General features: G+C 34.7%; 2 protein-coding genes across 2 annotated transcripts in view; one reads left to right on the top strand and one right to left on the bottom strand.

Moving 5' to 3' along the window:
- Nucleotides 1-17,672, top strand: part of Pigf (phosphatidylinositol glycan anchor biosynthesis class F) — a 31,493-nt gene extending 13,821 nt beyond the window's left edge. Inside the window, exons 5-6 of the mRNA XM_027934413.3 lie at nt 4,087-4,195; nt 17,359-17,672. Coding sequence (XP_027790214.1) covers nt 4,087-4,195; nt 17,359-17,472 — 223 coding nt within the window. The 3' untranslated portion in view covers nt 17,473-17,672. The remainder of the gene's footprint in view (nt 1-4,086; nt 4,196-17,358) is intronic.
- Nucleotides 14,729-26,913, bottom strand: part of Rhoq (ras homolog family member Q) — a 35,726-nt gene continuing 23,541 nt past the window's right edge. Inside the window, exons 3-5 of the mRNA XM_027934414.2 lie at nt 20,105-20,269; nt 19,721-19,816; nt 14,729-18,025 (exon numbers count right to left, since the gene is read on the bottom strand). Coding sequence (XP_027790215.1) covers nt 17,870-18,025; nt 19,721-19,816; nt 20,105-20,269 — 417 coding nt within the window. The 3' untranslated portion in view covers nt 14,729-17,869. The remainder of the gene's footprint in view (nt 18,026-19,720; nt 19,817-20,104; nt 20,270-26,913) is intronic.

Below are 26,913 nucleotides of genomic sequence, written 5' to 3'. Positions count from 1 at the left end.
GACACAGTTGTACAATTATCACAATATTATAGAAAAAAATTAGAGACAAAGTTGAAAAGGTTCTTCAAGCAAAAAGAGAAAAAGATATGAAAAATGAGGGAAAGGTAAGACAAGCAGAGATTAGTTCAAAATAATAGTATTTCCAGCAAGAGTAGGGAAAGCAAAATTCCTAAACGTTTTGGGCAGAACAAGAATTTTGGTTTTTGCTTTTTTGGTACTGGGGATTGAACCCAGATTACTTTATCACTGAGCTATATCCCTAGCCCTTTTTATTTTTTAACAGAGGGCATCACTAAGTTGCTGAGGCTGGCCTTGAACTTAAGATTCTCCTGCCTTAGTTTCCTCAGTTGTTGGGATTATAGGTGTGTACCTCTGTGCCTGGTCATTTTTATTTTTTGGTACCAGGGATTAAATCCAGGGGTGCTTAATCACTGAGCCACATCCTTGGCCCCTTTTATTTTTTATTTTGAGATACGGTCTCTAAATTGGTTAGGGCCTCGCTAAATTGCTGTGGCTGGCTTTGAATTTGTGATCATTCTGCCTCAGCCTTCTGAGCTGCTGGGATTACAGATGTGTGCCACTGCTCCTGGTCCAAGTTTTTAAATAAAGGAAAATTTCAATAACCAAAAGAACTGAAATTCTAGAATGAGGCCCATGTATTTCATATATAATGATTGAAAGATACTTCAAGATACATTTTTGTGAAATACTAGATAGCCAGGAATAAAGAGATGATTATAAATGCTTCCAGAGTAATAGGAGCAAGTTACCTATAGAGGATGGGGACCTAGAATGGCATGGAACCTCTTAGGTGAAAATCAGAAAACAATGGAGCAATGCTTTCAAAATTCTGAGGCAAAGTTATTTCCAACTACTAGAGTAAAGTCATTTTCAGTTTTAAAAAATCTCTAAAAATCTGAACAGCTGACTGGATGCTCACCCTACATGAGTAATCTATTTAATGAACTGAGAGGGTAAGGAAGGAGAGAAAGAAGGAAGGGAGGGAGAGAAAGGAGACTTGGAATCCAGGAGAACCAGAACCGAGACAGGCAAAGGGAATTTACAAGATGATGGTATAGAGACAACCTAGGACCCCAGCAAGTCTGCAGGCCTAGAGAAGCCAGTTCAGATAGGAACAGGTGAAGGAAAGGAAGAGAGAGCATTTAGCAGAAGTACTATTGTGTTTTTTGGGATATTTGAAGATGATTTAGTCACAAGTACATAAACAGCTAGGAGAGGGGAGAGGCGGTTTTTAACATCCAAGAACAATTAAAAATCATATTTAAAATCATCATAACAAGAGAAAAAGAAATGTAATTGTGGTTTACTGTGTGGTTCATTGTGATTAGCATCTGTGGAATCACGGCCATGGAAACACTGTTATTCAGCTGAAAAGGAGAGATGTTACCATTGAAGTAGAGGCAAAGAGTCAGGGAGAAATGTGTCCGTGGAGGTGGGGTACAGGCCAAAAGATGCTAAGCCATCTCCTGTAGTAAAATTCAGGAAGTAACTAAATCTTGAAAAAAATCAAACACTTAAAGTATATTTTAAAATTTGAGTTAAATAGAAGAAAAGCAAGAAGAATTGAAAGTATTTGCTTTGGGTGCAGAAGTCAGGTAGGGAGAGATGGAAGGGGAGACTATTTTTATTATTAGTCTAATTGTCCTTTACTTTAAAGGTATTGCATATACTGTTTCTATAAATATAATTTTTTATTTTAAAAAGATAGGCTTTGGAGTATTTTTTAAACTAGATCTTGCTTCCATTTTTTCTATATTCATTATATGCAGGATCATAAATACTCTTGAATATACCATACAACCAAAATAGAGGATAACCTCTTGGATGTTTGCATTTTTATTTTAATAAACATAAGTTAGCCACAAGTGTGCTGGAACAATGAGAAATATGAAAATTTGTGTTTTGCCCTTAGTCCAGTAAACTTGGAGCCTCGAGGGTAGAGAAGATATGTACATAAATCTTATTGAAATAGCATGATCACATTGCTGTCTTCTTTTAAAACCTTCAATGTCTCATTTAGTATTGCATTTGACTTTTCTTAAATCTTAAACCTGAATCTCTATTGAGATATCGTTTCACACCCATTAGGATGACTATAATCAAAAAATAATAATAATAAGTGCTGGAAGGATGTGGAAAAATTGGAACCCTCTTACACTACTGGTGGGAACGTAAAATGGTTCAGCTGCTTTGGGACACATTCTGCAGTTCCTCAACTGATTAGACAGAATTACCAAATGACCCAGCAATTCCACTCCTAAGTATACTCTGAAGTGAAATTTAAACACACATCCACGCAGAAACTTGCACATGAATATTCGTAGCAGCATTATTTATAGTAGCCCCAAAGCAGAAACAACTCAGATGTCCATTAGATGTTGAATGGATTAATAATATGTGTAATATCCATATAGGGCGATATGATTGAGTCAAAATGTATGAAGGAATGAAACATTGATGTATGCTACAACACAGATAAACTTTGGAAGTATTCTAAGTCAAAGAAAAACAGTTACAAGTAACAGCATGTATGATTCCATTTATTTGAAATGTCCAGAATAGGAAAATTCACAGAGATAGAAAGTAGCTTAGTGGTTGCTTGGGCCTGGGGAACAAGAGAGGGGGGAGGAGAGTGACTGCTAATGGTTTCTTTTTGGAGTGATGAAAATGTTCTGAAAATGACTGTGGTGATGGTTATACACAACTGTGTGAATATACTAAAAACTATTGAATTGTATGCTTTAAGTGGGTGAATAGTATGACTGAAAAAGGATTTTCTGGCATTTGTGTACTATACTTAATAAAGATGTTATTTTAAAAGTTCCAACTCTAACTTGCTTTTCCAGGCTTATTTCCTGTTCTTCCACTTGGCCTCTACCAATTTTATTTATGTTCTCTTGTCTGCATTGCATCTCTTTCTCCAGTTCAAGGTCTAACCCTACCTGTTCTTTCAAATTCAGCTGAACTTTTCTCTTTTTTCATAAAACAGAAAAAGTAAACTCTTCCCAGCAGAAAGGGAATCCTGCTTTCAGTCTCTCCCACACTTTATGTCTCCTGGCACCTCACTTTTTTTTGTACTGCAATGTGGAAGAGTCAGTCATGTGTGACATGGGGGCTAGGCACTGTTTGTCAGCCACATGTAGGCAAAAATTACCCTACAGAATCCTTAACATTGCCTGAGCAGTATAATTCTCTTTTTATATTCAACTCAGTTAATTCTTTTCTTTCTCTAATATTGGAAGAACTCTCTGTTCTGCTGAATGCTAATTGAAGAAACTGACTAGTAATTTTTGACTATATGTGGCTGACAAATGTTGACTAACCTGTAAGTAATACACGACTCTTCTATATTGGAATACAGGAAGTGATGTGCCTGAAATACTATAATAGCTATTAACAAAGGAAAACAAAAAAAGCAAAATTTGGTCTATAATATGATGCATTTGAGGGGTTTTTTTTCTTTTTAAAAATTTTTAAATTTTTTTAATTAGTTATACATGACAATAGAATGTATTTATGCACTTTGATATACATTGATGGGATATAATTTCTCATTTTTTCTGAGTGTACATGTTGTAGAATCATATTGGTCAGTCATACAGTCACATATATACATAAAATAATAATGCCTGTTTTGAGTTTTGTTTTAAAGGTTACATACACTATTACACTTCATTTATGCAAATATGCATAAATCCTTCAAAAAAATTGTGTGTATATTTGTACATGTATAAAATATCTCTTAAAGGTTATGTAGTAGTTTAGAAATAGCAGTTGCCTCTGGGGAAAGGAACCAGAAATTGACGATAACAGGTGGGAAGAAGATTTTGTTGTCACTGTATAATGTTCTTTTGTATTGTTTGACTCTTACTGTACCTTTCCAATGGAAATACATTTTTTTTACCAATTAGTTTTTAATAGTTCATGGTAAATATCTAAATCAATTTGAGATGCTCATTTTAAATGAACAGAAAATGTATGAATAGTGTTAATTTGTGCTATCTGATTGATTCTCCAGCAGCTAAGATATAGACCACCAATGATTTGTATCTATGTGTTTTACAGAGTTACATCCATTTGGGAGAATAGTCTCCAGATCACTACAATTTCTAGTTTTGTAGGAGCTTGGCTTGGAGCATTTCCTATTCCACTGGATTGGGAAAGACCATGGCAGGTTGGTTTTAATTATTTAAAGCAACAAAATATACTTTGGTATAATGATAATAAAAGTAATAAAGAAAACTAGTATGTAAATATTAAATTTTGTTGTTCAGTTAAGTAGGGATACCAATTTTTCTGTTGGTATAACCTAGGTGGTTTCTTATTGGGGCCTGTCCCAGTACCAGGGCATCTAGGTTGACCTTCATCTGTTTTCCAACACTATTTTGCTACATGTAGAAGTGAATAAACAAACTTATTTTGTGAATATATATAGGAGGGTTTTTGTTTGTTTGTTGTTTTCACCATTAATCTAGAAGTTGTAGACATTCCCTGTTTTCAACTTTTTTTTTTTTTTTGTACTGGGGATTGAGCCTAGGGCGCTTAAACACTGAGCCACATGCCCAGCCCTTTTAATATTTTTATTTTAGAGACAAGGTCTTGCTGAGTTGCTTAGGCCCTCACTAAATTGCTGAAGCTGGCTTTGAACTTGTGATCCTCTTGCCTCAGCCTTCTGAATAGCTGGGATTACAGGTGTGCACCACCAAGCCCAGCTCTGTTTTCACCTTTTATATTCACTGTAGCATAATTTTAATTTCTCTTTAAGCCTAAGTTCGGATGGCTATCTTGCTTGATGGCAAATTGAATGTTCATCTTGAAATATATTTCAAAAGCAGATAGCAAAGTAATTTTTAAAATATGTGGTATCAGAGGAAGCTCACAAACATCATATTTTTCTTTTATTATGATAGGGTAAAGCTGATATGCTAGGGAAAACAGAACCAAGTAAGAGCTCTTTACATCCCCCTTTTTACTGACAAGGAAACTGACCTGTAGAGAACATTTAAGTAACTGAGCTTTGAGATGATAGATGTATTTTTAATTTTTAATGACTTTTTGGCATGCTATAATTTAGTTTATTAAATTTACCATTGATCATTTAGATTATTGCTAATATTTTCTATAAAAAAGACTGTTGTGATAAATGTCTTTGAGTCTGTAGCTTCATGAATTTTTCTATTTTTTTTAGGGTAACTTGTACCAGATTGAATTATAGTATTAAAAAATAAATATACTCTTTTCTTTTTTTCTTAATTTTTTTTTAGTTGTAGATGGATGCAATACTTTTTTTAATTTTTTATGTGGTGCTGAGGATTGAACCCAGTACCTCACATGTGGTAGGCAAGCACTCTACCACTGAACCCCAGCCCAAATATACTCTTTTCTAACATGAAGATAACTTTTTTTCTGATCAGAAAGAGAATATATACTTATTTTAAAATTTTAAGCAATATGAATCATTAGAAAGAAGAAAATTTAAATTACTGTTTAATTTTTTCATCTACCCAAAGGAAACTGCCATTAGTATCTTGATGGTAATTGTTGCATCTCTCTCTCCATGTGTATAATTGTTCATAATGTACATGTTATTTTTAATTTTCTTTTCCCCCCACCTCAACAGTATGTTATGGAACTCATTCCATGTCAATGAAAATTTACACATATGTAATACTCCAGTATTTGCATAAAATAATATACCAGTTTCTCAAACAAATGAACATTTAGGTTTTTTTCACTGTTAATTTTTTTTTGGGGGGGGGGTACTGGATTGAACCCAGAGGCGCTTAACAATTAAGTCATATCCCTAGCCCTTTTTTTATGTTTTATTTAGAGACAGGGTCTCGCTGATTTACTTAGGGCCTTGCTAAGTTAATGAGGTTGGCTTCAAACTTGCCATCCTCGTGCCTCAGCTTCCCAAGCCACTGGGATTATAAGTGTGTGCCACCGCTGCCAGCTCACTGTTAATTTATTATTATTATTGTGATTATTGCCATAATTAACCATTTATCTTTGCATATTTGTGGGGTCTGGATTCTGTGTCGTGTTCTTCATTGCTTATTGTTAGGTCCATTCTTTGTGCTTTCAGGCAGATGTTGTATCTCCAAACAGTTGAGTTGTTCTTTCACACTTTGTAATTCTGGTGTGTATACTTTCCCTATTCTGATTCTTCATTCACTATCCCTGGAGGTTTGGAGTATGTAGTGTTGCTGATACCGTTCCCAAGGTTTTAATACTAATGAAGGTTTCCTTTATATTTCCTTGGCCATCTTAGTGATCAAGTTGGCATCTACTGGACTTCATTCATACTTGATTTTATTCAGTAGAGTGTCAGTGATTTCTAAACTGGAGGACAACAATATTGAAAAGTATACATAGAAAATTGTTTTGAACTGTAGTAGATTGATTACTTTCAAGTAATGCAATTAAACCTAAATACAAAGGACTGAAAAACAAATGCACCATGGGCCATCAGCTTTAATAAGCTGGTAAAATAATGTATAATTAATTTATCCGTCTGTATATACATGGAATATTTTAATTTTAGAGTGTCAAAGTGTGATGTTTTACACACATCATGTCTTCTGTTTATAAGACTATATGGAAATACAAACTGAATCATGGGGAGTTGCTATGATCTGTGAAATGTGGATTTTGGTTTGCTTAGAAAATATGTTAATCATTTATAATCCAATTATCCATTTTTGGATTGTTCAGGTTTTTAGAAATTGGCCCATATTTCAGCCTCATTGCTTGTTTACAATAATGGGTAAGCTGGATCCAAATGGATATATCAGATTTTTTAAGTTAATATAACATTTCCACTTGAAATATTAACCTTTTAAAAAGACTTTCTAGCTAACCAATTTAAATATGTAACAAGTTGTTGGTCTTCATCCTTAAGATGTTTCCTTCAGCTGGAATCTTACTGGCTATTTAGTTATTATTACTGTTGTGTTGTTTTTAGAGTATTCCAAGTTAACAATCCACTTATTCACCATCATACTTTTAAATTGTGATACATACTGATGGGGGAATGATGAATTGATGTGTAATTAAAGATCTTTTGTTCATTTAATACTTACCTACCCCTTTTCTAGGAGTTATTTACTAATAAACCAGAGAAATTATGAGGTTTCATTTTTCTTTCACTTTTTACTTTCAGCAAACAAGTTTTTGTGTGTGTATTCTTTGTTGTTGTTGTTATTATTATTATTATTATTTTAAAATTCTGGCTATACAGAACAAGGGCTTAATGTGGCTCATAAAGCTGACAGAATCTGCCAGAGAAGCAATAAATCAGGTAAGGGGATATGACATTCCATAAAAATGGAGGTTTTGCTAGAGCAGAATTTCATGAGAATATAATACTGTATACTCTTTATTATCTAAAGTATAACATGTATTAAAAGAGATCTTAGTCCTTTGTTCCTTGTAGCCCAATACAGGTTTGATATTTGTGGTAAAGCAAGCTTTTCTGGATTGTGATCTGTTTTTTTCTAGACAGAGAAACAGGAGTATTTAATCAATTACACTTTAAAAAACACATGCACACACCACACACATGGAGCCCCACAAAAACTGCTACATGTTTTAATCCCTTTTCTCTACCTTGAACTCAAATCTGACCTCATGTAACGTTCCTGAGGCCAAGCATAAGGTTATAATGTGAGTTCCATAATGAGAAATTTCAAGCATGTTTATTTTTTTTAATTGTTTCTTTATTAAGTGACTGGAAAGACCCATTGAAAATATGTAAATGTTTTTTCACTTAATATGAATTCTAAGTGATTTTAAATAATGACAAGTGATGAAAGATAGTAGGTATCTTTAAAGATGGAGGAAGCCTTCACATTATTGGAAGACAACAAGAGGGTTTGGTGAAAGAGACTGGTAGGGTGGGTACCTACTACATCACTGGCCATCTTTGTTTTGTTTAATATTCAATATTAATCTTACCCTCTTCACTGCTAGAGAAAGCTTATAGATATTGATAAATATTCAGAATGCAGAAAACTTTCTACATTATAATTTTGATTCTTTATCTGCTGTAACTAAGTAATCAGTAAATACATTACTATGTGCAAAGCATATACTTTATGTAAGAATTACAAAATACTTTAATATTATCAGGACTGGAATTAATGATTTGATAACAGTAATTAGATTCAGATTTAATATGCTTTATATATTTTGTAGAATAGGTAGCTATGAGGTTTTTTTAAATTTTTTTTTTAGTTGTAGATAGACACAGTAGCTTTATTTATTTATTTTTATGTGGTGCTTAGGATTGAACCCAGTGCCTCACACATGCTAGGCAAGTACTCTACCAATGAGCTACAGCCCCAGACCCCTAGCCATAGTTTTTTGCCTGGAAAATGTCTTAATTCTTTATCAAGCATGGGCTAGTATTTCATATTGTAAAACATCAGTGGGAGGTTAAGAAATGTTGGTTATTCCCAGCAAAGAAAATTGACTATGAGGTTTTAAAACCCACATGTGTTATTAATAGGTAGGCAGACAATGATTAAGAGTTTTGGCATCGTATTATTGGGTTCAAATCCTGTCTGTACCACTTGCTGATAAGGTTTAAATAATAAAATTCTGAAATTCTTAGTTCAGCATTGACACATAGTTACTGCTTAATGTTCTAGGCATTTCTGATATATAAAAGGAGTAGTTTAAAGATTGTTTCTTTGGCAATCAAGAAAAATGCAAATTCTATTATTTATTGAGTTCTCATGTGTTAGTGCCTCACGTGTCTCAGTTTGTCATTGTCTTCTTCCTGCCCAGCAGTCCACCAGCTGTTAGAATGGACTATTAAGTTCTCTCTTTCTCAGGTATTTTGTTAAGCCAATTTAGGGTATTTGGTTTTCACATAATTTTCAATATTGTCTGACATTTCAGATAACAGTAGGAAAAAAAACGTAATGTTTATAGATCTCTCTATGTACCAGACAGAAGGCTTGGCACTATCACAGAATAATTTGATCCAAAGAACTGTAGTGCAAATAAATTTGAGTCCCATTTTTACATGATAGAAAGAGTGTGGTGGGGAGGAGTAAAAGTATTTTTGACATTACTAAGCTGCTAAGAGGAAGACTTAGGATTCAAACACAAGCGCCACTACAGCATGATTCTTCTCTTCACTACTAGAGTACTAGAGACTGAAACAGCTTTTTTTTTTTTTTTTAAGAATGGTCATAGTTTTGGTCTCTTTGTAATAGCTTGAGTAGTTTTTAAATTGCTTTCTTTCCTCACATTGATTCCTCTAAATGCCATGAGCACTCTGGTGATATCTGTATTTTAGAACATAATTTAATACATTTGTAGGAGAGTATTCAAAGCTAATATGCAATGCTTTTGTGCCTGAGAACCCCACAAATGCCTTTATACTGTGGACTTCAGTGCAACTACCTCTAAAAGGAATTGAACCAGATACAGTCTCCTGTAATATACTTACTTTTTAAAAGCAAAATGTATTCTAAACAACAGAATTTGAAACTTTTATTAAATTTTAGATGCTGGCGATTGAAACAATTTTAAATTGTTTAAAAATATTTGCCCTTCTTCCCAGTAGATAACAGATAAATGAGGCTCTGTTATATTTAAAAATCCTTTTGTGTGTATGTGTGTTGTGGGAGTAGGGGGTGCTGGAGATTGAACCCAGGACCTTTGCATGCCAGACAAGCACTCTACCAACTGAGTTATATCTCCAGCCCACTAAAAATTCTTTTTTTTTCCTTCAGTTTTACCAGGTCAAAATTTATTATTTGTGAAACATATATTCATTTTAAAAAATCACAGATAATTCTTTTATAATTTGAAACTAGAGATCTTACGGGATTATAACGAATTATTACAAAATGCTAGAGGGAGGGATAAAACTAAGATTATGGATTTGATTGATTGAAGAGTTGTATGTTTTTAGGCTAATAGGTATTACTTTTACCAAAGGTATTATACCATCTTAGACAAAAATAAAATATTCATTAGTTTGATTTATATGTCTCATGCATGGGGAAAAATGTATAATAAACTGACAGAGATGGTTCTGGATTTAAAAAGTGTGTGTGTTTACTGTAGGGTAATTGTGTTAATATGCTCTGCTAGTAGTACTCCCCTCTGAAAGAGAATAATGCTGGCCAGGTTAACTCTTTATATGTACATGGCCAAGACCATTTAGTATGCCTTTAACAAGAATTCCAGTCCAGTAACTACACATCTCTCCACAAATAATTCTTCCTAAATCTGTCTTTGTTATAGAGTGGACAGATCAGTAGATTTATAACTAGAGAAATGTAGCCAGGTGAGCAGATTCATCCATACATGTATTTCTCTATCAGAGAGGCAACTGCATTTTCTTGAGCTTTATTAGTTCAAGACCAAATTCCAAGGAAAATATAAATGATTGTTTAAAGCCAGTATAAAGTCAACAGGCTTTGAAAGACGAATGCTGTCACTCATGCAAAATCAAGTTTGTGGTAAGCACAATAAACAAACACCCATATTGAAAAGTGGCATGTGAGATTTAGAACTAGCTGCCTGGGTTTTGTCTTCCTTTATCAGAAAAGAAAGCAGGTAACCCTAATGGTTGAGTTGTCCTAAATGTTTTGAGGTATGCTCATCATCTGACAGATCTTTTCCTTGTTATTTGTAATGGTATATAACCCACTCCCCCACACAATTGTAAGTACTTTTATTATATTGGAGCACATATTGTTAAGAATTTATACTAAAATTTACTCCAAATTAAATGCTTTAATATTAATTTTCACCTTAATTGCTTGGATTATAGATCAATAAATAATTTTTAATTTTGAGTGAACAAAATCATTAATATGAGACTTTAAAAATGATACAATGCTGAGAACAGTGGCACCTGCCTTTATTTGTAGGTGCTAAGGTAGCTGAGACAAGAGGAGCTCTTGAATTCAGGAGTTCAAAGCCAGCCTGGGCAATTAGCAAAATAAGAGAAAGAACACAAATGTCTACAAGTATTTAGTTTAAGCCCGATATTAATACTTAATTTTGCTTCTTAAAACTTATGGAAAATGAGCTGGGTTTGGTGGTGCCCTGTCTCAAAAAAAAAAAAAAAGACAAATGTTTGAAAAATGATAACTTTTAAAAAATATATTTTTTAGTTGTAGATGGACACAAGACCTTTATTTTATTTATTTTTATGTGGTGCTGAGGATCAAACCCAGGGTCTTGGACATCCTAGGTGAGCACTCTATCCCCGAGTCATAACCCCAGCTCCTGAAAAATAACTTTTTAATCCTAATGGTTGAGTTTTCCTAAATGTTTGAGAAAAAAAATATGACTTTTATAAAAAGTGATAAAAAGAGCAGGGAATTTCTCTATTTTTGAAATGAAGCTTCAGATGATTAACATACTGCTAGTATTTGTATAGCTGAGAATTTTATTTTGTAAGCCTTATATTCCTGAGACAGTTAATGTGAAGAATGGTATGTATTAAAGATGATTACATAAAAGGGTAAAGGAATAGTTCCTACCATGCAATATAACATTACTCGTGAACTATTTTATTTCTTTAGACTGAGGGTTCTACTTATTAGCTAGCTGTGTCAGTTACCTAAGAAATACATGTTCATGAAAGTTCAATTTCTTTGAGTTATAATATACAGGATAATAGTGGCACATGGTACTTTACACTTTTCATGACACATTGCAGAATATTCATCTAATAAAACAGTCTACATTTTAAGTACAATAGGTAATACTACATCTGTTTTGTAGATTGGGAAACTAAGTCTCACAATAAGTGATCTGGCCAAGGTCATATGGCTGAACTGGCCCTGAAACTCAGGAACACATTAAACTAATTTCAAAAATATTATCATTACATAATTTCAAATAATCATTATTATAGGAAACCTGTGTCAGCTTATATCTGCCACAGTCAATAATGACATACCAAAGCACTGTTATGTAGAGGATCAAAAGTTGTGGATGTCACAAGTTTTAAAATCTGTTTGGGGCCTGGTGTTGTAGATCAGAGATAGAGTGCAGGTAGAGCACTCCTGGGTTCACTCCTAGCACATGTGAGGGCTGGGTTTGATCCTCAGTGCCACATAAAAATAAATACATAAAATAAAGGTATTGTGTCCATCCACAACTAAAAAAAAAATTTTTTTAAATCTGTTTGGTTTCTTCTTAAATCATGCAGTTTCATGACTTAAAATTCTGAAACCCAAAGGTAAAGGGTCACTATTAATAAAAATACTTGTACTTGTTATGGTAGAATGATGCAGAGTACAAGGATTCTTAACCAAGAGTCCTTAGATGAGCTTTGGAGGTCTGTGAACCCCTGAAAATACATGCAAATTTATTATCTGAGAATTATATTTGGCAAGTGAGAATCAAGAATTCTGGTAAGTGTAATTATAAAAAGTATTTTTAAAGTACTTATAGGAGCAATTCTAGAGGTTGTATATTTGGGGAAGGATGCTACTCTGGATTGTGGTGGCAATTTAAATGTGCCTATTAGGAATAAGAAGTAAAAGATTATGATAAATTAGAGTTCAGATGTACTGGTCACTTGTGCTATATGCCAGATACAGTTATAATTATGGTTATAGAATGCATATGCATTACCTCATTTCATCATTATAGCAACTCTGAGGTAAGTTTTATGGCAGTCCTCATTTTTCAGATAAGGAAACCAATGCACAAAAAGGTGAGATGACTTGCCCCAGGTCACATATTTAGTAAACACCAAAACTCAAATCCACTGTCTGGTACGAAATCAGTGTTCTTAACCACTGTTCTGTACTACTTAGAATATGCTTTGAGGAATATTAAAAAGTGCATAGATATGTGGTGCATTTTCCTCTCCTAAAGTGTGAGCAGAAAGTTCTGTAGCAATGTCTGATCAAAAGAGAAGTATGGCCAGGCCTGGTGGCACATGCCTATAATCCCAGCTATTGGGACACTGAAGCAGGAGAACTGCAAGTTCAGGGCTTGCCTGGTCAACTTAGCGAGACCCTGTCTCAAATAAATGAAAAGGGGTGAGCATGTGGCTCAGTGGTAGAGCACTCCTGGGTTCAATCCCCAGCACCACAAACACAAAAGAAAAAAACCCCACAAAACAACAACAACAACAACACAAAACAAGCAATATGGTCTTCAGGTAGAAATACACTTTTATAATTTTGAAGTGTTTTTCAATAAGTGATAAAACTGATTTGTATAAAACAGAGAAAACAAATAGATATTTTATGTATTATGATGTTTTTTAGCTTAGGAAGGAAAATTATTTCTAAGAGAAAAAAACTTATTACTTGTACTGTGTACTCAGACCCTATTCTATGGAATATAAGACCTTTATTACTGTTGATTATTTTAAGAGAACACTGGACTTTTTTTGGCTTAAGTGATGAAAAATACATAAGGAGTCATTTGATTTAGAGATCAAACCTCCAAGGTGACTTATGGCAGTCCTCACTTTGCAGGTGAGAAAACCAAAGCACAGAAAGGTTAGATGGAAAGGACAATAATGGTGCCCCAGGCACGTTTTTTTTTCATATGATCTAGCCACTTACCTTTTTAAATAGGTTTTTCTTTTTAATGGCAACTTTAATAATTATAACCAATTGTATTATATTTTGCTATGTAATATGAATTATTTCTTCTATGTAGTGATTAAAACATTTTAAATTAAGAAAGTGGATAAAATAATTGTCACTTCGATGGCTAGCACCTGTGAATGACTTCCTTTACCTGAATGTCTGTTCACAGTTTCCTACTTGCCTTAAACAAAACAAAATAATTATATACAGCCATCTTAGATTACCATAATTTGGAGAAATATTTGTACTTATGCAGTTGAACTGTTTGATACCATGTTTTGTTTAATTCCTATTTATGGCATAAACAGTATTAAACAAAAACATCTGTATGTAAGACAAGGACATAATTTTAAATAGCAAACTTTAAGATCTAATTATTAAAATACATAATCAAACCAACATGATTTATGTTACTGTGAATTATATTGCCATGATGTAGTTTTTAAAATTTTAAAGCAATGATAAGCAGGAAGAAATTGCTCAGGAGTGTTTACTAGTGGGCAACTTCCCTCAGCTACCTCTTTTCCCATTCCCTATCATGGTCTACAAAAAACAGGAAAATTGCCCTTAGATAAGAAAAAGACTACTTATTTCAGGAAAGTCACCCAGGTTCTCTTGTAAGTACAAAGCCTGCTCTATCACTTGCTGTCTTAAAAGCCAGTGCACATTTTAATTTGCAGATGGCATTGATTTCTTGAGATTGACATAACACAGAAACACAAGTGTTCCAAGCCTTAACCCCTCATTAGACAAAACTTTCTAACCAACATGATTTCATTTTTGGCATTCCATTAGAGGTGAAGTATGGCAGCTGTTCAAAGAATGTAGCTGAATGTGTATGTATGTGTTTGAGAACAAAGAGCCATACTGAAATTACAAAGTGACTAAAATAGAATTTAGTAACCCAAATTGGAATTTGGCTGGAATTCATGAGGAATTATTATTCTTTATACACTCTGACAGTGAGATTTTTTAACTGAGGGCAGGTGCTCACGTTTTGCCAATGATGAGCAATCCTACAGCAGAGCAAAGAGGGGAAACAGTATTTTTCTAAATGTTTTCTTAGGGTATTAAATAAAAACTACTAAGGTAAGAAGTTCAGTGCTTTACATAGAGAGTAAACTATACAGATAATTTTATTTGTAACCCCATGTGTTAAGAAGGGACACTGTAAAGTAACAATCAATTAGAAAGCGACAGTCAACAAACCAGCATTTAATTTGGTATTTTAAATTAATAATTAAAAATCAAATGGAGCAGTGCTTAAAGTAACTAAGATAATTCATGACAAACACCATTAATTCAAGCTCTAATTATTGGAAATATGATAATTCGACATGGGTAACTTAAATGTACCAGTAGAGATAGAATAAGGGAATATGTTAGCAAAGTATTAAATACGTTTTCAGGGAGCCTCTAAAATTATCTTTAAGAACCTTAAAACTAGTTCTCTATATGCAAAAACTAATTAACTACAAATTTCTTTGAAGTTCTTTCATACATGACCTTATTTGAAGCAATGCATTTGCAAAATTCATGTCAAGAAAATATTTTTGAATTATTTCCCAGATCACTAGTTTGAATAGTCACTCCAGAGATTTGTCTCAATTTCTATTGAAAACCTACGCTTTAATGAAGACATGCTTCTGAAAATAAGGCAATTTTTCTACAATCTGCTTATGAATAGAAAACAAATCTTTGGTTTTTAGTTAAAGTGACAGGAAGGGCTTTGCAAAAAGAAATACTAAATAACCAAAACAATTAAAAAGCTCTTAATAAGCAATGGGAAACTCCAACCCCATCAAGGTCAATAGAGTACCTAAGGCACCTCAGGTGCGGATGATTCAGTCATCTCTGTTTAGAGTTCTAATAATCTATATACATGATTCTGACCATCTGGAGAATGTGAAGTGAAAAGGTGATGTCCAACAAAGATTACTGTGAATTAGAAAGAAGAGAATGATAAGAACTGATAAATTGGAGAGACACTGGAGATCATCTGTTCTACTTCCCATATTTAAATAAGATGAGGAAACTGAGGCCCAGTCAAGAAACAGGTGATACACCAGCTTGCATTTCCAGATTCCTAATCCATTTCTCTTAGGGAAGAATATATTCTAGATTTTAACTTTCAATGCCAAGAAAACCAAGTGTGAATGGTTTCAGAGATGTAAATTTGGAAAAAAAAAAAAAAATCTCCATCAAATCCCCAAAGGCAACTTGGAAGTGTATAATACTTTACTGTCTTAATTCCTCTATACCATGTGTCTAGCAACTTAACTAATATGTTAATTGATTTATACAATCTCTTTTGATTCTAACTAAAAGGATGAAAATTAAATGAGAAAATTACAGAATATTCCATTCAATACATAAGGCCATGACAATGTGAACCAGTATTTCTTGTAAGAAAGAAGACATCCAATCAATACCCAATTCCACGAGAAAACACCTGTTATCCAATAGACTCTCCACTCTTCAAAGAGGAAGATGATGCTTATATTTTTAAAAATCTCTACAAAGCTCACATACAAGACAGTACATTCTAGATTTGTGACTGATATGAGCATTTAAGGCTGTAAATTTCAAGTATAAATGTTTATAGTGTTCCATTACCCAATCGGTGCGCTAGACAGAGCTTTAAGCATAAATCCTGGAAGTTAACAGAAACCCACCAAAGACATAGAAAGCATAGTTTAGGCAACAGCAAGTTTAAATGTAGGAAAGGCCAGGGAAAAAATTATAGATTAGATTATGCTTCTCTAAACTGCATTAGGTGGTTCGTGCTGAAGCTGTGTCTAACACTACTGTCGGTTACATGGCAGATCCATAGCAGACCAAACAAGGAAGTTGAATTAGGTAACAATCAGTTAATAAGATGGTTCACCTCTACCACAGTTCTCTGGCCTGTTTCCACAGACAAGATTAGAAATGGCTCCAGTACACCAAGCTTTACAGATGAAAATGAAGATTTGTTTCCAACTGTTTTTTTTTTTTTTCTTTTTCTTTTTTTTTTTTTTTTTAAGCAGAGCCTTTCACCTAGGGACTAAAACATATTGCCTGCAGATAAACAAGTCAACATTATTTACTACTGGCTTAATGTTATATTGTGAAATGTAATACAGCTGGAGAAAGTGAGTATTTGGAAGCCAGTACTGTTTTGTTTAATTTACACTCTAGGTGTGTACATAAAAGCTGTGGTTTATAACTTTTGCTATGGTTCCAATATCTATATCTGAAAGGTGATATCAATTTTATTGTGGAAGCAGCTGCTCTATTATAAATTCCATGTAACATGCTTAGATTCTAGGTCTTTCCTCTTTAATACAATTTACTTCCTTGTGGTTTGGTCAGCATACATACTTTTATTTCATTTGATGTATACAGCCAATGTGGGAATTTTTTAAAAATTACCAGCTAGTTCAGAGAGCTAAACTGAGTCCAGGATTATGGCAAAGTCTGACCCAAAATTTTAATTTGTAATTTCAGCATGTTTCTCATGCAGTTTGGGGAGCATCAAACTAAATCTACAGTTGTCAGAAGCCTTGTTACAGTTTAATGCACATTAACTAAAATGTGTACATTTTTAGTGTCATGATAAATGCAGTTATGACCTTATTACACTTTTGGCATTCTTTAAGAAAGCACATTAAGCTTTAATATAGAAATATTTAGGTTACACTTAACTTGTGCTCAAGTAATAATAAAACATTTGTTCTTTTTTGATCTCATACATTTTTTTCCTCAGGTTTGGCCCATCTCCTGTACGCTTGGAGCGACCTTTGGCTACGTGGCTGGCCTTGTTATTTCACCACTCTGGATATACTGGAATAGAAAGCAACTTACATACAAGAACAATTAATTAGAGCAAAGGGAGAAGATATTTCTTTGTGCAGATTCCACAGGGCTGTGCAGAAATGTGTGTGGTCAAAGCCAAGCAGTTCCATTTACAGCACTGTTTTTTTTTTAATGTAGTTTCAACATGATGTGATTGTAGCTTTTTAAACTATGAAACCCCTGAGAGATTGTACCTTCTAGTTGAAATAAAGTATTTATAATAGATTGTGGCTTCAGATGCTGTTTGCTGCTTCTTAGACCTTTAAGAAACATTCTTAATGAACTTGATAGAATTCTGAGGACAGTTGTTTTTTTCTTTCAAGTTTTAAACTGCTTCATAATCTATGAGAAGTCTGATAAGCTGTACCATTTCACACACTTTCTGAGAGAGATTGAGTTTCCTTGGCCACTGAAGATGTGTCTCACGTAATCAAACAACAGTTTATACATCTTGATCCTATTCTTTTTTTAACCGTGTGTTTCTTTGGAGTTAAAATGGCTATGATAGCCTCATCGAAAACAGTCTTCAGTCCCTTCTGGGTTAAAGCTGAACATTCCACATAGCAGCATGCTCCTATCTGGGAAGGAGAAAAATACATTACAAATATATAAAATTGTATTACATGCAATTGGTATGACACATCTCATTATAAAGAAAATTGTAAAATATAGCTATGCAACAAGAATGATAAACTCATTATCCATATTTATAATACCAAGAGGTAGCCATACTAGTGTATGTCCTTCCAGATGTTCTTTATGAAAAATTCTTTCATACTTTATGGTTACCTACTATGTGTCAAACACTGTTTGGGTGCTGGAGATACTTCAGTGAACTGAACCAAAAAGCAACGGTGCCCTGCTGTGTGGCACCTACATCTTCCATGGAGTAGAAGCAGACAAAGAAAGGAATATAGCGCAGATGGTGGTAAATGCAGAAAAAAACAGAGTGAGGGAGGTGGGAGTGCTGAGGATGGCAGTGGTTGGGGAAGGTTCTCAACAGGCCAAGTTTGAGCAGTGAGGCCTACCAAGGGAGATAGCTCCAGAGAGATGGGCCACAGACACAAAGACTGAGTTGGAAGCAGGCTTGGAGCATTCCAGAACAGTGAGGGAGCCAGAGTAGCAGCAGACCGCATCAGGGAGTGTAAGAGATTCGATTGTAAGAACTTGCATCTGACTCCTAAATGAATTTGAACATTCCTATCTTTAGTGTAATCTGCATTTTTTGGTGAATTTTCTATCAATGTCCTTAGCCTGTTTTTCTATAGGGGTATATTTACTTTTCTGATGAATTCACTTTATACAGGGGGTTCCTATATATTAAAGAAAGTTAATGAATTTTACTGCTACATACATCAAGTTTGTTGTGTGACTTTTAATTTCTGGCATTTGATATAGTATTAAATTTTTATGTAGCTAAATCTTCAATAACTTCATTTATGACTTTTATCTTTATGGTATTTAGAAATTCTTTCTTCCCCCATGAGTACGAAATTGAATATAAGGAATTCCTAAAATGATTTGTTAGTGACACCATTTACATTTTTTCTTTGAGAAAAAATTGTCCCCCAGAAAGTTTTCCTGCTTTCTTTTGCCTCCTAATAGTACATTTTCAAAGACCTTATTAGATTCTGTTTCCACAGAAGTCCTATTAAAGTCACAATTTTAAAAAAATAGAATCCAATAATGGTAGGACTGACTGGAAAAAAAGGAAACCTAGCTTCAGGATGAGGAAGAATGTAAGTTAAAAGGCTTATGTATGTTATATATTTTTTAGAAATTGGGACATAATTTTATGATTGTAGCCACAGATTTAAATTGGCTTTCTCTGTCACTCTACCAGCTAACTCCAGAGTCTTAACTGGAAACAGTCTGATCTGGCACAGTTCAGATGTTTAAGTAATTATCAGGGGCTTGAAGTCTCAGCACCGGCTTCTGATGCCTCTTCCTGTGTGCCTTTTAAAGAAAATACTGTAGGCAGGGTAGCATAGGTAGAAGAGCCTGGTCCCTGAAGTCAGGCTTTGGAGTGAAACCTGACTCTGCTACTACTGCTGTGGGGCCTTGGGCAAATTCCCTGCCATCTCCAAGCCTCTGCTTTCTTTTTACAACAGGGGTACAGTCAAACCTGGCTCGCTGAGTTGGCACAAGGGATAAACGAGATCATGCATGTCAATCAATCAGCAGATGAACCAGCATACCATAAATGCTAGTTAAGAGTTAGCTTTTACTATGATCTTTACAGTTATTTCTAAATTCTGCAAATATTCCATTACCTCTTTTGCTAGTTTCTGTCCTTGTTCCACACATATAGGTTTTTCTTTCATATCATTCAGTCTTGCTAAAGTTTTGGGGTCATCTCGGAGATCAATCTAGTTAAGAAAAATCAATAATGTCCCACAATATTACAAGTCTTTAAAAAGAAATCAATGCATATAGTCCCATTTGATCCCTCTATACCCCCCCAAAATCAATCAATCAATAAAAGAATTGAACTTTTAAAAACTACCAATATAATTGTTTTCATTTGGCACTACTTTTTCCAAAACTAAGAAGTGACTTATTAACTTGCAACTGAGATAAACACACATATATTATTTGGAAACCTCGGACTATTTGAGAGCAACCCCCAAACATTGGTAAAATCAAAGGAGACATACCTGAGTTCCTATTAATAAAAAGGGTACATTTGGTGCATATTCCTTAAGTTCTGGTACCCATTCCTCTTTCACATTTTGAAATGAGGCTGGGTTTACCACAGAGAAGCATATGAGGAAGACATCAGTCATTGGATAAGATAAAGGCCTCAGACGATCATAGTCTTCCTAAGGAAAAGAAAGACAAAACTCACTGTTCACATTTACATGTCTACAGTCCACAATGAGATGTATATCAGATCCCATGGCCAACGAAGCAAGTCAGGGGTACTCCACAGATGCAATGTATGGCACTCTACATAAAGCAAGATAGTTCCACTTGTTTTTATTATTTCTTTTTTTAATTATTTTTTATATATTTATTTTTTTAATTGTAGTTGGACACAATACTTTTACTTTATTTATTTATTTTTATGTGGTGCTGAGGATCAAACCCAGGGCCTCACAAGTGCTAGGTGGGGAGTGCTCTACTGCTGGGCCACAACTCCAGCCCTTTTTAATTTTTTAAATATATTTTTTGGGGTTTTTTTTTTTCATGTTGTTTCTCTTTTTGAAGTCCTGAAAACCAGTGGGGTAATATTATGAGAGTATCATTAAAAGATTCAATGAAAAAAGAAAATTCATTTTGATTACTAAAGTTGTCACTGGGAACCTTTTTAACTGGAAAGTCTACACAGAGAATTGAGGAGAACTAGACACTGAATATCATAATTTAATAACATATCCTGAATATTTACTTATACGTCAAGTACTGCTCAATAGGGTCTTTCATAGATTACTTAATCCTTGTAACAACTGTATAACACAAGTACCCTTATTTTTTTTTTTTTTTATCCTTTTGTATAAGTGGAGACACAGAAGGTAAGTAACTTGTTTTAATGATATACAGCCATAAGTAAAGGAACTGGGATTCAAACCCTAGCAGGTTTGACTCCAGAGCCTCATCTTATCTATACGCCTCCAATAAGACCTGCAATTTTTGCTTTCTATGTAGTTTTCATAATTGTGTGTGTGTGTGTGTAAGAGAATTTAAAGAGAAATATACACTGTAAATCCTAAAAGCCTCCCTTTTCTCCCCAACTTTCATAACCTTTCCTAATTTTTTTCATGTATATCCATCTAATTCTTTTTCTAAGCATATATATACCTGCAACTATATATGTTCAGTCATCTGGACATAAACTAGATCACGCAGCACATGTTATACATATCTCCCTTGCTGAGTCTATCTTGGAGATCTCTCCAAACAGACCCCCCTGGACCATCACATTGTTTTAAACTGCTGCTGCTTAGTTATCTTTCTGGAAGGATTTTTAGTCTCTGTCATAAAAGGCAGTGAATGTCCCATTTTGCACAGACTGTTCTGTGTGGCACAAAATTCTGCTTTTACATTCTAGTGAGGTAACAGAATCAGAATTCCACTTTTTTCATTGGTAGACTCACATCTGGTTTCAAGGAAACTTTTTGGCCTAGGACACCTGCCCTCTTAAATGACCTACTTAAGTACAAAACACCACAAACATAAAACTAAGAGAACATTAAAATATCTTCCACTCAGTGTTTAGCAGTACTATTTCCTTCATAGGACAGTTTTTATTTCATATTATCATCTGATAATTCTTACTATAATTTTCAACTCAAGCATACAATAATCCCCGAGTATCTGTGGGAGACTGTTTCCAGGCCCCTGATCAAATGTTCACGTTCCTTAAACAAAATAGCATAGTATTTGCATATAATCTCCACAATCCTCCCATATACTTTAAATGATCTCTAAATTGTTTATAATACCAAGTACAATTCAAACACTGTGCAAATCATTGTTATATGTACTGCTTGGGGAATAATGACAGGGGAAAACGTCTGCATATGTGCAGTACAGATTCTTTTAGCCCCAAATATTTTCAAACCTCTGTTGGTTGAATCTGCAGACATGAAACCTACAGATATGGGGGGCTAACTGTATTCATCTTAAACTCTTGGAGGTTAACCCTTATGTTTTATTACAAAGGTTTACACCTATATCCTGGAGTCGTGGGTACTGAAACATTTCTCAGGTGATGGCTATCTTGTGACAATGGAGAAATGCCCTCCCCAAGCTTCTACGCCCTTTATTTTTAAAGTGAAGGTCTCGGGAGGGGAGGGGGGATAGTAGAGGATAGGAAAGGCAGCAGAATACAACAGACACTAGTATGGCAATATGTAAATCAATGGATGTGTAACTGATGTGATTCTGCAATTTGTATACGGGGTAAAAATGGGAGTTCATAACCCACTTGAATCAAAGTGTGAAATATGATATATCAAGAACTATGTAATGTTTTGAACAACCAACAATAAAAAATTAAAAATAAATAAATAAATAGTTTTATAGCTTAAAAAATAAATAAATAAATAAATAAAGTGAAGGTCTCTAGTTGGTTTTTACTAAAGCTGTTCCCTGGTGTTAAGGCATTATTAATGAAGAGATCAAGTAGAATGGGTATGGGACACATCACACCTCAGTCAGTTACTATGAAAGAACTAGTATCAAAAAACATAACATGTTTTAAACTCCAGTTTGAGTGGCAAGTAGTATGATCAGGTGTAATGAATATACTTTTTACACGCTACTGCCTATTTCAAACTACAAATCCATAAAAGAATCAAAAGAATGGTATTTAGTCTCAGCATCCTACCCAGCAATCCTGTGCTTGGCCTGGTCCCAGAATGGGATGTTCTCACTAAACCTCACTCCTTGTCCATTTTTAGATTTCCAATTTTCACAGAAACAGAAATGGGGGTACTATCCCATAGGATTGTGAGGGAATCAATGAAATAATACAACTTTATAAAGCACTCAGCATCTCCCATGGCATATGAAAGAATCTGTTAATGCCTTAACAAAAATTCTTTACCCAATGGCAACCTGACTCTCCCATTCCTCTGCAAATCCACGCAGGGTTCCAGGAGTCCCATGCCTTCCCAGCTTTGTATCTCCCTCCAACCCCAGAAGAAACTCCTTTACTGAGAAATAAAAATTTTTACCTTCCCAACAAAACGCACAAACTAAGGTCTCTTGAAGACAGTATAATTTTCAGATTAATAAAAAGAGAATGATATAGATTGACTGTACTAATTAGTCATTTTGGAATTCAACAGCTTTAAGATGACCTAAAACATATCCAAGGAAGATTCATATTTTTCAAGAATGCCAAATTATGTGCTGGGGCTGTAGCTCAGTGGCAGAGTGCTTGCCTAGCATGTCTCACGTGAGGCACTGGATTCGATCCTTAGCACCACATAAAATAAATAAAATAAAGGCACTCTCTATCTACAACTACAAAAAAATTTTTTAAAAGAATGCCAAATTAGGTTTTTAATGAAATTTTTACTTTTGAAGCAAGTTTACCTCATGAGGGAAACAGAATTGGGCACTCTCTTCTCTAGGAGGCTAGGACAAGAAACTTCAAAAAGCTAAATTCAAAGTTCCCTAGGAATTAATACTTAATAATATTAATCCAAATACTCCACAGAACATAAGTATATTACATAAATTCCTCTCCAAACCACAATGAACCCTGATTTTCCTGGCTGAGAAACATGTGGGCACAAACGGTGTGGGGGGGCAATTAGGCCAACCATTTCCAGGGATCTGCTAATTTGCAGATTTGTTAAAATAATTAAATGTGAAGAACTGGGGTTATAAACAAAACCAAAAACACGTTTAGAACTCTTTGGAAAGAAACGTTACTTCCTAAGTCTGAGCTACCTAAATGAACTCCTTCTGCCTGTCACCTCCAGCTAAATAACTGGCAGTTATTATAGGAATAAAACCTTTCTGCTTTTATCCAGCCTAAGTAATTAGAAGTCTAATAATAGACAGCAAATTTAAAAAAATAAATTATCCCCTGTGCATACTGTACCAGCATCATAGAAAGTTGTTTCTACTCACTGCTCCATATCTTGAGTGAACTTAATGTGGAATGTTAGATTTGGAAATAAATAGGTGGAAGCTTATAGAATCATTTTGAGCTATGTATTTTAAATCTGATAACACAAAAAGATTTAAAATAGAGGAACTGCCCTTACTTTTTAAATGACTACTTATCAAAGTCATAACTTCTCCCAGACAACTCTCCAGTGTCCTCCTAATTAACAAACCAATTAGATATTTTAGTTCTAATTTTAAAAGTAGGTATTTAAACATTTAACTGGAACATTCTTAGGAGTACAGAAAAGAATATTAAAGACAACTGTCTGACATTGAAACCATGAAAAGAAAAAATAGTGTGGTCACTGTGTTTACTGGCCACTTAGTTAATTCTTTAGCTTCTTTCTTCTTTAAGTAGCAGAAGTATGAGTTCCGGTAGCTCAGTGATGAGGTTCTGCAATATCACAAAAATCACAGACAAGGAACCAAAGAAATGCACTCTGAGAGGAAACAAAAAGATCTCCAGGAACAACGGGGAGAAACAGCAGATTCCCATGAGTCATGACCCCTATTTATGTATGGCTAGCTAGCAGGGCCCATGAGTGTGTTTATGCCCAATTCATGAGGATTTGAGCATTCTCTCCTACTTTGCTGGTCTTTGTTTAAAATACATGTTTCAGTTGTGTATGTCTATTTAAAATACCCATCTAGAAGGTACATTTAATATAAACCCATTCTCGCTGGACAAGCTAGCTTTGGTTGTGCTTTGTTAGCTGGTGTGCTACCATACATGGGCCACTTGAAAGTAATCAATAAGGATTTATTGGAAGATAAGACTCAATACACACAGATAAGACAAAATTGCACACTGTGGAGCTTATAGTTTAGTTGGGAATTCAAGACACAAACAACAGGAGAGACAAAGGTGGAGGTGGGAGAAGGTGAACAGATAAATGCTTAATCTGACAATCATTATTAAGCCACCTACTATGTGCCCAGAATGGTGCTATATTCATCAGGGACATGAAGGAAGGGCAAGATTCAAGTATCTAATTTGAAAAACACTTTGCAAACATAAGATATCGGTTAAAAATAAAGCAAGGAGCTCCAATGAGCAACTGTACCCACAATGTGCTTATACACCTCTTCAGGGCTTTGCAGACCACAAAACCAAAGCCTAGAAGAAACTGCAAGCTGCTATGGAAGGACACCTTAAGGTTAGTACCATCAAGGAAGAAATCGGATTGGTGGGGAGATATACTCAAGAGTGTAACACTCTTTGCTCTTAGGAAGTTCATCGTAAGAGAGGAAAATGTGAACACGTATTACAAGTTAGAATGTGGTACATGCCAAAAGTGGTAGTTAGGGCCCACCAAGAAAAGACTTCTACAAGAGGCATTTGAGTTGGGTCTTGCAGAATGGAGAGAATTAGAACATACACAATCAGTGTGTCTTTGGGTAAGTCCCTTCTTTCTTGGAGCCTTTGTTTCTCTGCTTGTAAAGTAGAAGATGTTACTGACAAATGCTCTGAAAACCGGAAAGTTCTATAAGAATGTATTATACTCCCAAAGAACCCAGCATGTCGATTTAAGAAACAGTCATCAATCACAGCCTCTAAAAGTCTTCCTCTGTATTTTATCTAAGTCTTTGCAATGACCCAGCATGAGAAAAAGTGGGACCACAATTAAGTAACTCTTTTATAGGCAAGCCCAGCCTTCCAGAGACTAAAAAGGCTGCTGGCTACTTTCAGAGACAATATAAAATGTCTGACAACTAAATAAGAATACCCTGACAACTGGTGGCTTTGTGGTGTATGAATAGTAGCAACTCTGTCATTTCTAAGGCACATAGTAGAAATCGACCTCTAAAACATCTATTTCCAGTGAGAAGCCCAAAATAGGTATCAAGCCACAGCTCTTGAAACACCTCAGCCTCAAAGGGGACACGTGTTGAAACAAGTTCCTGAAGATGGAAAGTGTCTGGTCTAATTCAATGTTAAAGACGTTTCTACAGTAATCAGTGGTAATGGTACTCAGTGAGACCTCGTTCCCTTTGTGTAGTCATTTTGCCACTTTTCAGTTCATTTTACATTCACCTATGGGAAATGAAAACATCACTTTTTAACCTCCTTAAAAATAACTCTAGGGCTGGGGCTATATCTAAGTGGTAGAGTGCTTGCCCACCGTGGGCAAGACCCTGGGCTTGATCCTAACACCTCAAAACAACAGCAAAAATCTGTTTTGCAAAGAAGCTGAGTTGAGTCCCTTTGGGAACCGTTTTGATAAGTTTGGTTCAGAGCTCATCACTAACAAATGTATTGACTTTGTCCACGACCTCCTACTCCCTCCCACTACTGTTGGACCAAAGAACATTTGGATATGAAAAATAATTTTTTAAAGTGCTATAAATTCCTAAGAGGTAACTATTTTTCAAAATTTTTCATTTATCTGGTCTTTTTTCTTCTTTTTCTTTTTAATCTTCATTTTGGTTGAGAAATGGTATTTATGTCACAAGCCTGATTAGCTCTTAGTAAAAGAATTCTCAAAATTTGAAGGTTTAGCTTCTAACTTTCAGCAACTGTCATCTTCACATGTTTCTTAATGTCAGTCTCCTCGTTAATGTTCCAATTCTTTAGGAGTTGGGGACCCAGATGGTGGGCTGTTTCCTTGCCTACCTTCCTTTCAGCTACTTGACTGATCATAACTCCTGTCTAGGTTAGTCTGAGAAAAAGGAGAGGAAATGCACATCTGATGGGGCAGGAAGACAACCAGGGAGGGGACTGGCCTTGTGGTCATCTTACTGTGTGTCTTTAGGAATGAGCACTTCCTCATCTGAAAACTAGCAGATCACCACGTATCAAACAGAAAATGCTCAAACTAACTTTTTACCCTGTGAGCAG

Source organism: Marmota flaviventris, chromosome 14, assembly GCF_047511675.1.
Source record: "Marmota flaviventris isolate mMarFla1 chromosome 14, mMarFla1.hap1, whole genome shotgun sequence".
Classification (NCBI taxonomy): Eukaryota; Metazoa; Chordata; class Mammalia; order Rodentia; family Sciuridae; genus Marmota; species Marmota flaviventris.
The sequence above is the reverse complement of the archived record's forward strand: the minus strand, read 5'-3'. Positions and strand labels throughout refer to the sequence as shown.